The sequence below is a fragment of the Heterocephalus glaber genome, unplaced genomic scaffold (genome assembly GCF_053883595.1).
Source record: "Heterocephalus glaber isolate CG9 unplaced genomic scaffold, H.glaber_assembly_v1.0 deba00001610, whole genome shotgun sequence".
In the NCBI taxonomy this organism is placed as follows: Eukaryota; Metazoa; Chordata; class Mammalia; order Rodentia; family Bathyergidae; genus Heterocephalus; species Heterocephalus glaber.
In genome coordinates this window covers 16,911,854-16,927,750 of record NW_028258381.1, presented here as the reverse complement: position 1 = coordinate 16,927,750, position 15,897 = coordinate 16,911,854, and the positions used below count along the sequence as shown (strand labels likewise).

The 15,897-nt window shown below is 44.4% G+C and overlaps 1 protein-coding gene across 19 annotated transcripts in view; it reads right to left on the bottom strand.

Moving 5' to 3' along the window:
- Positions 1–15,897, bottom strand: part of Caln1 (calneuron 1) — a 534,324-nt gene that overhangs the window by 258,031 nt on the left and 260,396 nt on the right. For all 19 annotated transcript variants that reach the window (XM_087196183.1, XM_087196194.1, XM_021254340.2 and 16 more), the window contains one exon: positions 4,618–4,761. In XM_087196183.1, the coding sequence (XP_087052309.1) occupies positions 4,618–4,761 (144 nt within the window). The remainder of the gene's footprint in view (positions 1–4,617; positions 4,762–15,897) is intronic.

The window sequence follows — 15,897 nt, the reverse complement described above, 5'->3', positions numbered from 1 at the left end:
TCAAGAGGCAGATCTTGGTCCTCTCCAGCACGGTGTACAAGGCACCTTAGCTGCAGATGCTGCCAAAAGAGAAACAGGACAGGGAGTACAGGAAGTGTGGAATTGGGTCCAAGTTCCAGGAAAGAACTCTTGCGGTCATGGGTGAAAGAGAAAGCCCTAGGCATTGGATAGAAGTTGTGAGTTTTTATTTAACTCTGAGTAGTTTAACACAGGCAGCACACGGGAGCATGTACACACACACACACATGCTGGAGTCAACCCACCAGTCAGGGCCAACTGGCTGCAGCCCAGGAGAGTGATCCCAGCCCCTCCAGCCTGCCTTCATTCCATCTTCTAGAACTGTCTGGTTGGCCTGTGTCTAGGAAATCCAGGCCCGCTCCCTAATCCAAGGAGGCTACTGTTACATGTGCAGCCGGCGAGGCACCGGTCCCCAGAAGCCATCTAATGAAAACCTTATGCCATGGCTTGGTGCACACAGATAAATCAAGCTAATTCCAGCTGGGCCTCATGCCGAAGGCTTGACCTCACTGACAAGACCCCTGGAAGAGAAGGCTGGTGTGGGGGGCACACCCACTCCTAATCATGGCCAGCTGGGTTGGAACCAGTGGGGCCACCTCTCCTGTGAACCCCAAACGCCAGAGTCCATGGACCAGCAGACACAGCTGTCTTTTCATCTTACACTAGGAATCCCAAGCTTAGCCACCAACATTCCTCTTTGTTGTCTTCTTCTCTTTCTTCTTTTGGCATTGTCCCCATAAAAATATCTGCCATTCCACATGTTCCACACCAAAGAGAAACTTGATTAAGTAGGACCAAGTCTCTGTGGAGGATCCCCAGTTACTGAAGTGAGGAAGGAAGGGTATAATTAGATGCTATTTCTTTAACAGAACAGCTCAAAGGCCCCATTAAGAGGAAGGACACTGTGAAACAGTCACTCCATCCATCTCCAGAGCCCGATACCCCAGAAATGTCCCTTCCTGGCGTCATTAATGAAACCCTTAAAAGAATCACATTTCAACCTCAGACTGGGTGTTTTTCGCTTGGCTCTTTTCACACTTAGACATTTAATAAATTGTGTAGGCAATTCCTTCTGCCGACATTCCTCTATTATTTTCATATATTTGGTACTAAATCTTTTATACATAATAAAACAAAGCTTCATTTTAAAGCCATGTTTTAAAAGTAAATAAATGTGGTTTTCACCTGATGGGTCACTGTGAAATAGCTGGTGACTTGGGTTTTGTTCAAGGAATTACTAAAAACTGTTTATGAGATTTGCTTAGAAGTTCTGCTTTCAGCCTCAGCAGCTAGGTAAAATAAGTTGCAAATACATTAGTGAAACTTAAAATCTTTTACACAATGCCCCAGAAGGAGCTTCTATGCCTGAGTACTGATGAGGTCCTTGAAGAGCTTCACCACAACAGGTCCCACGTGGAATCAGAGAGGATTTGTAGAAACACAAAAATTCTCCACGAGCTGAGGTCCAGAACAAATACAGTAGTGACTGCTTATTCATGCTTTCGCTTTCCATAGGTTGTTACCATGGCCCAAAAAATATGAAATGGAAAATTCTAGAAATACCCAATTCCTAAATTGTGCATCGTGCACCATTCTGACCAGTGGGATGAAATCTCAAACCACCCCACTCCATCCCGCCCAAGACACAAACTATCCTTTTATACAAGGTCTCCAAGTTGTATATGCTTCCTGCATATACAGGAGCCATCTCAGTTATAAGATAAATCTCATGGAATAAGGGTTCAAGGACCTTTATTTTACTATTGGTGATTGCTGTTAATATCTTACTCTCCCTAATTAATAGATTAAGCCTTGTCATAGGCATAGATGTATAGGAAAAACATAGTATGCTTAGGGTTCAGCATTATCTGTAGTTTCAGTTATCCATGGAGTCTTGGAATGTACCCCCATGGATAAGGGGGGACCACTGCTATATAAGTACAAAGAGTGAGGACAGACTTTCCTGAAGACCCTTACATTTTAGCAGAATAATTTACCCACAATAGCACAGCTCATGTTAAAGTTGCTAATTAATTCCATTATCATTTAGTCCACTTGACTAGGTTTTATTATAAGCACTGGATGAGGAGAATCAAAAGCACAAAACCTTCTTAGTTCCACAAACAGAGGTATGGATTAATAATTTTTATTATTTTAAAGAGGTAACAGTTTTTACAAATGTGCCCCTGAAGAATGATGAAAGTCAATGAAAGAGAAGTTGTGCTATATAAAATATGTACTTTGCACCAGCTTTTCAGAAATATCTCAAAAATACAGGCAAGGTCACAGCAGGCCTGCAAAGGCCTTGTGAGTCAGAATCACAGTTGGAAAGACAAGCCAGGCTGCTCCTACAATGAACACTCGATAAAGTATCTCCATCCCCAACCAGAAAATAAATGTCCACAGCTGCACTTGGTGGTTGGCACTGAAGTTCATCCACCATATTAGCATCATCCCACCAAGTCCAGCAAGACAACAGAAGAAAGCCACACTCTTGCAACTGTGAGCCCAGCGAACATATCCCTACCACAACCTTGGTCTGCTCCTCCAAAAAGACAGTCTCAGGCTCGCCTTTGGTGCCTGCCATTTGGTCTACAATGTCATGCTCGACCTGACAGCACCAAGAGCCCTCTGCTCTGGACCCCTGTGTCTGGAATCAAGTAGCGTTTCAGAAGGAGAAAGTGTTGGATCGACCAAACTAAACCCTCCTTTTCCTGGACCTTGAGCCAAGGTAAGTTCTAAATGTTAGGAGGCTAACAGGCAATTTGAGACAGATCTTCAAATTTTAGCACAGGAAAAGAATCTTAAAGATAACCTAATGCAATCATTTTTTGAAAATTTTTACTATTTATTTTTTATTTGTAATTTTTATTTTTTTAATAGGGACTTTAAAACGCTGTTATGGCTTATATCTAGATGTCCCCCCAAAGCTTCATGTACTCATAGATGGGGCTTTTCTGAGGTGGATATATCTAGGGTGTGGAGATGTACATTATGGGTGCCTGGTGATTAGTTTAGCTGATTGGTTTATATTGTTCTGGGTGTAGGTGATGGGAAGCACCACCCTGAGTATAGGTGTGGCACCATCCAACAGGCTTGTAGCCTGTATGGAATATAAAGAGATAGAAAGAAGGGAGGCTTGCTGCTGCTGCTTCACTTTCCTGTCTCCTGCCTGCCCTGCCATGAACTACTTCTCCTCTGTGATGCCCCTCTGCTATATCACCCTGCTTGGAGGCAGCCGACTACTGACTGAAAGCTCTACAAACCGTGAGCCAAAGTAAACCTTTCCTCCTTTAACTTTGGGTGTTGAGTATTTTGTCTCAGCAAGGAGAGAAAGTAACCAAGACACACACTTTCCCTAAGAATTGAAAGGCCAGAAAGGTGAGTCCACCAACTTGACACTACTAGAGAAAGCTAAGCTGAGTAGCATCTCCTGCAGGCAGTGTGGTACCCAAGACAAAAACAGGTCCCATATTTTTTAAGGCAATGTAGTGTCTTCTTCCTTGTCATTGGGACAAAATACCTGACACCCACAATTTAAAGGAGGAGAGGTTCATTCTGATTCACATTTTGAATCCACAGGCATCCGGCTCTAAGGCAAAAACAGTATGGTGGAAAGGTCTGGAGGAGTAAAGTGCCTTATGCATGGTAAGGTGGCCCGGAAGCAGAGAGCAAAGGGAGGAGCTGGGGAGGGAGACAGACCCTTCCAGATCACACCCCTAGTGCCCCACTTCCAACTAGGCCCCACCCCTCAGCAGCAAGTCAGCTATAGTCACTTTCCAAAAGCCCCACCTCTGAGCATACAAGTCTTCTGGGAGACAGTCCAGATCTAAACCATAAGGTGTAGCTTGCCACACATTTGTACACACTCAATCCCCATAACAACTCTGTGACAATCAAGACAGGCATTGCTCTTCCAGTTTGATATTGGAGGAAACCAAGTGAAAGGCTAGAGCTCCAGTCTTCTGGTCTAGGGCATGTGCTGGTTCCCCTCACAGCGTCCCTCTTTTCCAAGACCCTCTTTCAAATTTCCCTTCCTCCAGAAAGCCTTCCCTGATCACCCTCAGGCCTTCTGCAAACAGTGACACCCTTTGCCCTAGTGAGATTGTACGTACAGTAGAAATGCAGCATGTAAAACACACAGAAGAGGAGCAACTATGTCCACACCATAGAATATGATTTGGCCATACAAAGCAAGTGCTGACCCATGCTATAACATAAGTGAGCCCTGAAAACACTATGCTACATGAGATAACAGTTGTATACTTTAAATGAGTGAATTTTATGGTATGTGAATTCTATTCCAATAAAGTGCTTTTTGGGAAAAGGGAAGGAAAAAAAGTGGGGTCTCTAACCGCTCCCCAGCCTGACCTCCTTCGCTCCACTCCTCTGACAGCCTGAAACCACCTCTGCAAACCCCTAGAGCTCCATGGAATGAGCTTGGTAAAACCCTGACACAGTCCAAGTTTCCACTCCTCAAATGTAAACTGAAACATGGCCCCACATCTCTTGATGCAAGGTGCGAGGCCCCGCATAAGCACAGGTCTTGGGGAAGAGAGGGAGCTTAGCCCCACAGAGGCACAGCCTCCAGGCTCTTACCATCCATGTCCAGGCGCTGCATGATGATGGCCAGCTCCACCTCGCTCGGCATGTACCCCAGGGAGCGCATGGCCATGCCCAGCTCCTGCTTGGAGATGAAGCCATTCCCATCTCGGTCCAGAACTCGAAAGGCCTCTCGGATTTCTACAAGGAAAAGGCAAAGTCCAGTGGTTACGTGGCTGGCTTCATGACATTGGAATGATTGGTGACTATCTCTTAACTCCACTGCTTTACAAATATGATATATTAAAACCCTTCAAGCCAAGCATGGTGGTGCATGCCTGTAATACCAGCTGTTTAGGTGCCTGAGGCAGGAGGATCATGAGTTTGTGGCCAACCTGGGCAACTCAGCAAGACTCTATCTCAAAAAAAATTTTTCAAGGGCTGGGGATGTAGTTCATGGTAGAGCGATAGCCTAGTATGTGCAAGGCCATGGGTTCAATCCCTACTACTATGAGACCAAACAGATCCCTCTAATCAGATAAAAGAAAGGCAAAAAGAAAAAGAAAAGAAAAGAAAAAAGGAAACGTGAACAGACATGGTGGTACATGCTTGTAATCCTGGCACTCTGGGAGACTGAGGCAGGAGGATTGTGAATTCAAGCCCACCCTGGGCAAATTAGCGAATTAGTAAGACCTTGTCTCAAAAGTAAAGAAATAAAATGGCTAAGCTCAATGTGACAGCTCTGTTTCCACTCATAGTACCATAAAATAAAAAGAAAAGAAAGGGAATAGAGAGGAAGGGAGGAGAGGAGAGGAGAGGAAAGAGAAAGGAAGGAAAGAGAAGAAGAAAAAGGAAGGGAGCATGCACAGTTAGTCAGAGGGCCCAGCAGAGTCCTGTGGCCAAGGACACTTCCCAAGCAAGGCTAAGGCTGTGGAGAAGACTATCTCTTGGGCCCCAGGAGGAAAGGAGAATGAGATTCCCCACTTGAAGACATATTTCAGGTCCCTGCTTCTACAGAAACTGTGCAGAAAGCTTTTTCAACCTCAAAAGAGAATAGGAGTTGAGTATCCTGCTGTTCTCTATTTCATTCCTCTAATTTACAGTTGTTTTATGGCTCTAAACAACCTCAGATCACTAAGAGTGTCATGAAAACTCAAAAGCCCTCTTTAATCACTTTCTTTGAATCTGGCAGAGAACTTGGCTCTGCTGTCAATAAGCCCTATTGTGCACGGCAGGTCATCTCCCAACCTCTCACCCCCTACCAGAGCTGCTCTGAATTCACCCAGTCCCATCCTCCAGGGACCCTGCGGCATTAGACCCAGGTTGGCAGAGCATTTCTTCCCCATCACACCCCAGTGAGACCCAGCATGGGGAACTGAGATCACAGTTTGAAGATGAGAGGTTCCTCCAGCACATCTGAGCACACCAGCCCTATGGCAGCCTTGATGCTTTTCCAATTCACCCAGATACAGCAGCCGCCAGCATCCTCCATGGCATTCAGCAGGCACTGACTACCTCTTACGTATAATCAGGAACACAGTATTAAGTGCCACTAGGAAATAAACATGATCCAGCAGGCACCTTGAGTCTCTTCCTCAGCTCTGTATTCCCATCAGTACTGTAAGAAACATGGGGAAACTTGCTGTCCCTCTTCAAACTAACCTAAGACACTTGACCCCAATCCATTTACTTAATACCTTGCTAAATATCTTACTGTGCTCCTGGCAGGTATCTTGACCTACCCATCCTTTCCCACACAGGTTTTGTCTTTTCCTCTTTATATTAGTATCCTAGGCCAGCAGTAGCAAATCACCACAAAGCTGGTGTCTTGGAACAAAATAAATTAATTCTTTAGAAATCAGCATTATTAGATCAGAATCAAGGTGTGTAGGGAGTTGTGTGCCCCCTAGAGGTTAAAGGGGGAATCCATTCTCTGCTTCTGACTTCTGGTGGCTGCCAGCACTCCTTGACTTGTGGCCAGATCACTTCCAGCTCTGCCTTCTGTAATCTTCTCCCCATAATCTCCCTCTGCTTCTCTCTTACATGGACATTTGCATTTAAGAACCACCCAGATAATCCAAGATAATCTCCCATCTCAAAATCCTTTAATTAATCGCATTTCCAAAGACCTCTTTCCAAAGCAGCATTTATAAATTTCAGGGATTAGAACCCAATAGCTTCAGGGACTGTTTCAGATTATATCCAACATTTCCACCTGAAACAACTTCCCTTCCTCTTTCCCTGCCAAAATCATGGCCATTCTTCAGGGCCATGTCAGGACCTTGTATTCCACAAAAATGTCTTCACCCATCATAGCCATGTTATATCCCTTGTTGATGGCAGTAGAGCAGATCATTCACTGCTTTCACAGGATGTCTCACATGCCCCATTTAGAAATAAATATCACACTGGTGTAGAAACTGAGGGCCCAGTCCCTCACACCCTCTTTCCATCTTTAATGCTCTTCTCCCACAGGCTGCAGGAGCTGCTAGACAGACAGCTGTCTAATGGATGCTAAGTCTGAATAGATAAGGACCACACATTAGTAGTAAATGTTTGACCAATTATCAATACTAATTCAGCATGCTGAATGCTTTCAGTGAATCCATGAGGGTTCCAGCAGAGAGACCAGTCTGCGAGCCTGGACCCAGGCTCCTGGCCAGGCGTAATAGCTAATTAGGTCCACGGCCAAACCCAAAGGCCTTGGTTTGCTCATGCATAAAATGAGCTGGGTTGGCTTCGAGGATCCCTGAGGTCCTACCAGCCCTCCTTTCTGTGGATCTGTGGACATCATTAAAGTGTTTTTAAAAGAAGAACAGGGAGTCTGCGTTCTCTTATGTACTCTATTAATCTCCTGTTCAAACCACCCCCTCTTTCTTTCCATGGAACGAAAAAAAAAAAAAAAAAAAAGCCAAATTTTAGTCCAGTACAAGTTCTGAATCGAGAAGTATGTCTGCATTTTTGGGCTTTTCTCATCAACAAAAATGCCCAAGATTCCCTAAAGCAGCCATATGTGTTTTCATACCCAGTCCCACATGTCCCAGAAATAGCTTAGAGCCACTGCTCAGCTGGAGGTCATGGCACACAGCACTCGGGGACATTGCAGGAGACACCACAACCTCATCCATCCTGACCCCTAGATCCCCTGACACCAAGGATGAGAGGATTCAGAGGCAGGGTCTCCCGAAGGGTCGTGAGGCTGCCCAATGACCTGGGCCAAGCTTTCCCTTCAGCCTCTATTTAATTTCTGCATCTGAAAAATGGGTTAGGTTTGATTGCCTTCTGGCCTCTATAGTAAGGGTTTACTTTGGCGCCATGCACAGGAGAAAAGGACAGGACAGGTGACACAGCTGGGGTCGCAGATGGCCAGCTATGGCTGAGCCCTGCCTGTCCTTCTCTAAAGCCTCCTTCCCAAGTCATTTTCCACATCCAGATTCTTCTGACTTAACCCTGAACTGCCTGGGCTGGTGACAGCACCTGCACAATGGTTCCCTTCTGTTGGCAGGCCCTAGCCTTGTCCCTGTGCCTCTCTGAGTGCTCCAGATCTCACTGTGAACTTCAACCTGCATCTTTACACTGTACTCCCCAGGGGGGCCTGGCTGGGGATGTCGGAGAACTTGACCTGGAAACAAGGCCCCTGCTGCTGTGCCTTCCACCTCACTCCCTTGCCTGTCTAGGCTACTGCCAGACTTGCTTCACCTTCAACTTCTGAATTTGGCAAGTCAAAGACGGGGTAGGGAAGGGGAGATCACTCCAGGACTGCCAGCTGTGAAGGGCCCTATTTACAAGGCCTAGCATGTCCACAGCTCGTTTTGTCTGCGGGATGTAACCAGATGGACTTTGCCAGCCTAGCCCGGCTCAGGCAGGACAGGCACATATCATATCAACCAGGGTTCTATTTCCGGTGGGCCACAGGTAAGTAGGTCAAAGATGTCCTTCTCTATTTATTCTCATAGAATATCTGTCCCTAGCTCCACCATAGAGAAATCATGTGTGTGTATATGTGTACATCTGCCAAAGCAGACACTAACTTTATTTTTATTCAAAGTAGCAGAGAAGGGGGGAAAAGAGCAAGGTAGAAAACCAGAAATTCATAATGGAAACCACTGTAGATTCAATCTTTCTAGAGGGAAGGAAAGCCCAGGCAGAGCAGAAGCTTATTAGAAGGAAATGAGTCTTGCAGTCTGGGTGAGACATATGATGTGTGCCTCGTTTTATTTTTACTAGCAGGGCAGGGTGTGAGAAGTGTGCCCATAAAACCAGCAGCAACACTGGAGCAGGCAGGACCCTTCTGCTTCCGTCTGCTGGAAGCCTGCTCTTAGCAGAAGTGGGCTCTGGCCACCTTTCCATGCTTGGATAGTGAGGACCGCAGATCTGGTTCTCAGGAATGTGTGCTTTTCACTGGAATGCACCCCACTTTGGGCTACAGTGCTTTGTGCTTCAGAGCTCAGTAAGCACACTGTGCTTCTGGCCTTTCAATTTCATCTCTTGACTTCAGGCAACAGACACATTCACACACACACACACGCACACACACACACACACCAGGCACTGTATCATAATTCCATCACCTCCAGGATGCCTTGTGGGTCACAGTGTTTGTAATGGTGAGAGGAACCTGTCCAAAGGTCACTGTGTAGAGTCTGAAAGGAGACAGAGTGAGACATATCCTCTGACAAAAGAAATCCAGGAGCTCCAGGAATTCTGAAATGGTCCAGAATCCAAGTCTGCATTCCCTCAGGCATCTGGGCCTCTCCTCCCCAGAGTGATGCACAGGGTTTTGAGCCAAGCAAGTCCTTGAATCAAATGATCCTATTCTTGAGCCCAAGAGATTTACTTCTCATTATGCCAGTAACTCTATTTCCTTAAAATATATGCGCATCCATCCCTGGTATTATCGGCATCCAGACCCAGCACCTTCTGAGAACCTGGCCTCCGCACCAGAAGGCTTCCTAAGGATAGAGACAATTCAGGCAGGAACAACAACAAAGGCACAACTGCCATGGCAGTGACAGACTCATTGCTCAGGCATCAGATACCACCCAGTCACTATGACTTGGCTAATGTTCAGGTCTTGAAGAACCAGCTGAAATTTACAGTACTAATTTGCAACCTCAATTAGTAATGAAGAAGAACAATATTTCCTACCTCAATCTCTGTGAGACGCAAAATCCATTTACTCTCCACAAAAGTGTATCTTTAGGAAGAACGTGGGTTTTAAGTGCATTAAGTGATGGCTCTATTAACGAAAATAATACATGCTGTTGGTACACATCGTTGGGAAATTGTAAAACTGGAGATAGATGATGTTCAGGTAGGCTAGGCAGCACAATTATTAAAAACCAATGCAAATGTACCAGAAAATGTAAGATAAGGACCTGGAGGTCTTTGTTCAGAGGAAACAATAAGGCAGGGACTAAGCCAATGATTAAAGAAATTTGGAAGGGTTTCCACCTTCTACAAGGAAGGCAAAAAATGAATATTTGAAGATGGCTAATATGGCCATTCCTCCTACAAACAGTTGCTGTTTACTTTTATATGCCAGATGCTATGCTAGAATAGATAGCAAAAGAATCTCTCCAGGCTGCAAGAAGCTAATATTCTTGTTAAAGAGACAGAGAAGTGACCAGATGTCCCTAAGCAAGAATGACAAGTGCAATAACACAAGTCTACACTAACCCTATGGGAGTCCACGTGATGGAGACACACACTGCAGAAAGGTTCTTGCAGGTCACACATGCATCTTTCAAATCTAAAGGCCAAGGAAGGAGCAAAGAGAGTGTGCTATGTCACGTGCATGTCTACAATGCTGTCTGCACTCTGAGAGATGAGCGGGGAGCGGGGGGGCCGTGTATTAGGGCAAGATTGCAAAAGGCCTTTTGAGCCTCTACACTAGGGGTTGGAAAACGATGGTCTGTGCCCAAATCTGGCCCACCACCTTTTTTGTTTTTTATAAATAAAGTTTTATTGGAATGCAACCATGCCTACTCATGTACACATTATCTGTTTGGCTTGTCTGTTGTCTACTGCTTAATGCTACACAGGTTGAAAGGAATACATGTGACACAGACTTTGGCCCACAGAGACTGAAATATTTATCCTTTGTCTTTAATAATTGATGTTTGTGTCTTCTGATGTAGACCCTGCAGAATTAAAATTTTTTTTAAAAAATCAGGTTTTAAAACCAAAGGCCCTGACATCAGGGCAGCTAAGAGGGACAAAAAATGAGCAGCTGTCACAGAGTGCAAGGGAAAGATGATGAGCTCGGAGCCAAGTCTGCAGCCTGGCAGAGAGCCCTAGGGGACAGGGACTCTTCTGAGACAGAGTAGCTGCTATGCAGGCTGGGCTCTCCTGTCCAGGTTTTAGGGAGGGTATTTAAAGAAAGCACTGGGGTTTTTAGTTTATGTTATGGGGAAAGTGAGGCCAGTAAGTTAAGAGAGAATTCAGCTGCAAATGCAGGCTTTCAGAAGGGAGAACAGACTGGGCCTCACTGAGTCTAGGGACCTGAGTGTCACCCAGGGGGCCACTTCAGGTGAGCAGCTGGATATACCTGGGCAGACTCTAGAGACAGAGATGACAAAGGAAAATGGGGTCAAAATTATTCGCCGCTGGCGAGGCAGGCACCTTTAAGGGCAAACTCCTACATTAACAACCCTTCAAAATATCTCCTCCTTTGTTTCAGCCTGGAAGCATTTGTATGTGTGTCTACCTTCTTACCATGATCCTAAACTGAGAATGCCCAGAAGTGTTTGTGTCTGCCATCTTAACCTTTGACATGTGCTCTGTGACCTTAAGCAGAACACGTCCAGAAATGTGACACTATCTTTTCTTCTTTCTAAACTATGACCTTAAACTGAGCATGCTCAGAAATGTATACCTTAATAACATGTTCAGGAATGCGCCTGCCTCTAAAATGCTTTCCTACATAAATACATATGGTTTTTAGAATATAATGCACAGGCTTCCTTTGTTTAGGGACAGCATCTTCCTTTCACAGAAGACTGGCGCTCTCCTTACTTGCTGAGGGGAATCAAGTTTTCTCCATTTTCTTGTCTTCCATTTGTGTTCATTGGATTTGCACTTGCCAGAAGGGAAACCCATTGCATCTGGTTAAAGGATGATGATAATTGCATAAAAAACACTGGTTTAATCCTAGTGAGGGGTGAGTGTGAATAAGTTCCAATTTAATTATAATCAATCAATCAGAAAAACAAAACCAACTGGTTTGAGTAATTAGGGAACATGGAAGTGAGAACTCCAACCAAGAGTGAAGGGCCAGGACCCCGGAGGAGGAGAGAAGTGTGCCAGGAGGCAGGGCCAAGAGCATTCCTGCCTTCATAAGCCCACACCTCATCAGAACGCCGAGATGGGGGAGAGGGATACAATGCAGTTTTGCAGAATTCACTTTTTGGACCTAGCTTTCTTTCTTGGCATATTTTTACAATGATTAAGGGGTTGTAATCCCCTTAATAAGGAACCTCAGTTCCTTAATTGAGGTGTGAGGATGTCTCTCCTTTATTATGCTTCTCCTTCAGGCTCAGATTCCACAAGAAAGCTGTGGTGAAACCCAACAGAGCCACATCCAGAAACCCCAGGCCTGGAGGCACCTCCTGAATTTGTCTGTTTGTTTGAATGGAATCTTGTTTCACAAAGGATTTTAGGACGTTTAAAGAATTTAAGATATACTTTGAGGGGAAAAAGACACACAGGAGTAGAAGGAGAGAGAAATGAAATAGAAAACCCCAGGGAAAAGAGAAGGTGAGGAGGAGGTGCCACTGAGGTGCCAGTGAAGGACTGAAGGCTTGGGCCCGGGAGGAAGAAAGGACTGAGCTGGGGGCTCTGGGCCCCCTTTGGGAGGAGCCCTGCAGAGGAGCAGGCTGGGAGCCGGGGCTGTCCCTCCCTGAAAACCTACAAGGGACAATCAAAACATACAGTGAATATTGAAATTTTCTTTTAAAGCTTATTACAATAAAGACACAATGCCACTAATCCCCCTCAAAATACTCCCTCTCTTTACACACACTTATCTCATCATTCTTGCTGCTTTCTAAAGCAGTTCAGGAATTCTCCTTTTGTAAGTGTCTTATAAGATGTGATCAAAAATACAGTTAATGCTGTAGCTGAGTGCCAGCCAACGGAAAGGCTGCTCTTAAAAACATCACGATGTGTCCTCGTCCACCTTAATCACTCCATCTGGCACCCTGTGACTTCTGACTCTTCCCTAAAGTCAAAATGACCATGACAAGGAAACATTTTAAATCAATGCAGGACATCAAGGCAGCCACAACAGCACAACTAAAGACACTCATGAAAGAGGACTTCCAGACCTGCATCAGAAAGTATCAAGGACAATGGGATACGTGTGGAGAGTATTTTGAAAATGGTTAATGGCAATGTGTCTTTTACTGTCAATATTTTTAAATTTAAATATTAATAGTATCATTCTAGCATACTAGTAACCACAGTGTTAACCTCTGACCAGTTACTACGTGTGTGATCAAAGGGTAGAATCCAGCCTTGAACAGGAGCCCTATAAATTTGTAAATTCCCCAGATTCCTGGGCTCCAGGCTCACCCTGGCCAGCCATCATCTTGCCAAAGAGGAAGTCAGTGGTACCCTGGGAGTAGCACTAGGAGAAAGGTTCAAGGCTGTTGGATCAGCCATGTGATGACCCCCTTGTGTATTCCAAGTGTCCCCAAGCTCCTGGACTTTACATTACCTCATGGCCAAATCTGTACCTTTAACTGAAAATACAAACCCAACTCCCTCTCTAGCCAGCATTCTGAAAGACGAGCATTTCATTAACTTGTTAGGTGGTGAAATTAAGAGCAAAGACAAAGCATCTCAGGTCATGACAAATCATAATTTCTCTCTTAAGCTAGGGGGCACAGACAGTCTGAAAGCTATGGGCACTTCTAAGGATTTAGGAACTAGAATAGAGTTCATCTGTCCCCAAAGTATACCCCCAACAGATGAATCAGAATTGATTTGGGGATGCCAGGTCAGTTAACACTAATGGAAAATTCCCAACAGTAAGAGCTCAAGGCAAATTAGAACAGATATTGACAACAAAAGCCCACCCTGGCCAGAGACAGACTGGATGCCTGTGGCAGGGCTGAAAAGAGGTGGCTGGGTTGGATATGAATATGTATGACAGTGAGGAGTGCTGGAGGGTTCTGCACAAAATGACAGGAGAAAAGTCACCAGGGCCAATGCCTTGGGCAGATGATGAGTGGAGAGAGAGAGGAGGGTGTCTGGGGACAACACAGCAGTTCTCTTTGTCTGCAAGGGCTTCTGAGCCCCACTGCAAGGACAGAGACAGCTGGAGGTGCTTCTCCAAAGATCAGAGCTAAACCTGCACAGGAAAGGCTGTATATTCCTGGTTACAGATTGAGTGATGCATCTCTCAAAAAATGCTCCCAAAATGTATAAAGAAAAATATCAACCATGTGTGCTAGTCAGCAATAATCAGCATTAGTACATTAGGGCATTGTTGTGGTTTAGATCTACGATGTCCCTCAAAAGCTCCTGTGTTCAGAAGCGAGGGTTTTAGGAGGTAATTTGATGATGGGGCCACTAGACTCATTAGTGGATTAATCCACTCATGAAGCCTTAGCTGAATGTACTGTTAGGAGGTGGGATCTGGTCTGAAGAAGTGGTCACTGGAGGGCTGACCTGGAAGAGAGAAGAGCATCTCCCTCCATGGCTCCTCCCTTCTCTCTCTCTGCTTCCTGGTTACCATGACATGCTCCAACCGCTGCTTTCACCATGCCCTTCCTGCCTCAAAACCAGCCAACTATGGGCTGGGCCCTCTAAAACCATGAGCCAAAATAAATTTCTCTTCCTTCCAGCTGTGGGTGTTGGGTATTTTGTTCCAGTGATGAGAAAGTTTAAGACCGGCATTTTACTCCAAACTTTTAAATATACTTTTTTTTCCACTACTGAGGATTGAACCCATGGCCTTTGCACTGAACTATACCCCCAGCCTATTTATTTATTTATTTATTTATTTATTTATTTATTTATTTATTTATATTTAATTTTGAGACAGAATCTCACTAAGTTGCTACATTGCCCAGGCAGGCTCTAACTTGCTATCCTCCTGCCTCAGCCTCACTGAGTGCTGGGATTACACGTGTGTGCTACCACTCCCAACTTTAAATATGCATTCTTAATTAAACTGGGATCATGCTTTCCCTATAGCTTGCTATCACCTTTTTCACTTTCATTTCAATCTTCCATATTGTTCAAGTCTTTAAAACACCATTTTGATGGCTAAGGGATATTCCAAAATATGGCTGTGGTAAAGTTGATTTCACCAAACTCCTGGTACAATATTTAGATAATTTCTGATTATAACAATGCTGAAATGCAATTCCTTGCTCATAAATCATTATATGGGCTAGGGGTGTAGTTCAGTGGTACAGTGTCTATTTAGCATGCTTGAGGCCCAGGCTTCAATCCCGTGCCACAAAAAAAATATCAAAACCTTAAATTGTGATGTATTTGGACAGTCATTTCCTTAGGGTAACTTTCAGGGAACGGAATTACTGGATCAAAGGGCAGAAACACTGTTAAGCCACTTAATACATATTATGGACAAGTTGGCTCCCCCTAAAAAGGTAGTATCTATTACACCCTCCTCCATGTTCCATCAGTTTTAGGCACAGAAACCCAGGCTCCTATGGGACATACCTTTCACCTAGCTATCACATGGGCTTCAGCTCCTGGTGTTTAAAATCCAAATCATCTCAAAGGAAAACTCAAGGAAAAGTGGACAATTCATAAATTGGTTATTTCCCCCTATCTGCAGTTTCAGTGACCCACAGTCAACCATGGTCAGAAAATATTACATGTAAAATTCCAGAAATAAACAATTCATAACTCTTAAAGGGCTTATTACAGTGTATTGTTACAAATGCTCTATTTTACTATTACTTATTGTTATGAATCTAATGATGCCTAGTTTATAAGTTAAATTTTTTAACGATTTATTTTTTGTGTCTGCATTTTTAATTTTTCATTAGTGCATGTTTGTACTACATATTGTTTACATTTCTTGTGGGGAATTGGTACATGTACATAATACATCTGAATTTTTTGGTTTCATCTCCTTTCCCTTCATCTCTTTTTTCCCTCTGTCCATCTCTTTTTTTTGTTTGTTTGTTTGGTACCGGGGATGGAACTCGGGTCCTTGCGTTTGAGCACCAGGTGGCGAAACCACTGAGCTAAATCCCCGGCCCCCTCTGTCTATCTCTTGATTCCCTTCTCTCTTTTTCTTTTTGTACATGTTTGCAATACATAATACTTACATTCTTTGTCATGGAGGTGTAGGAA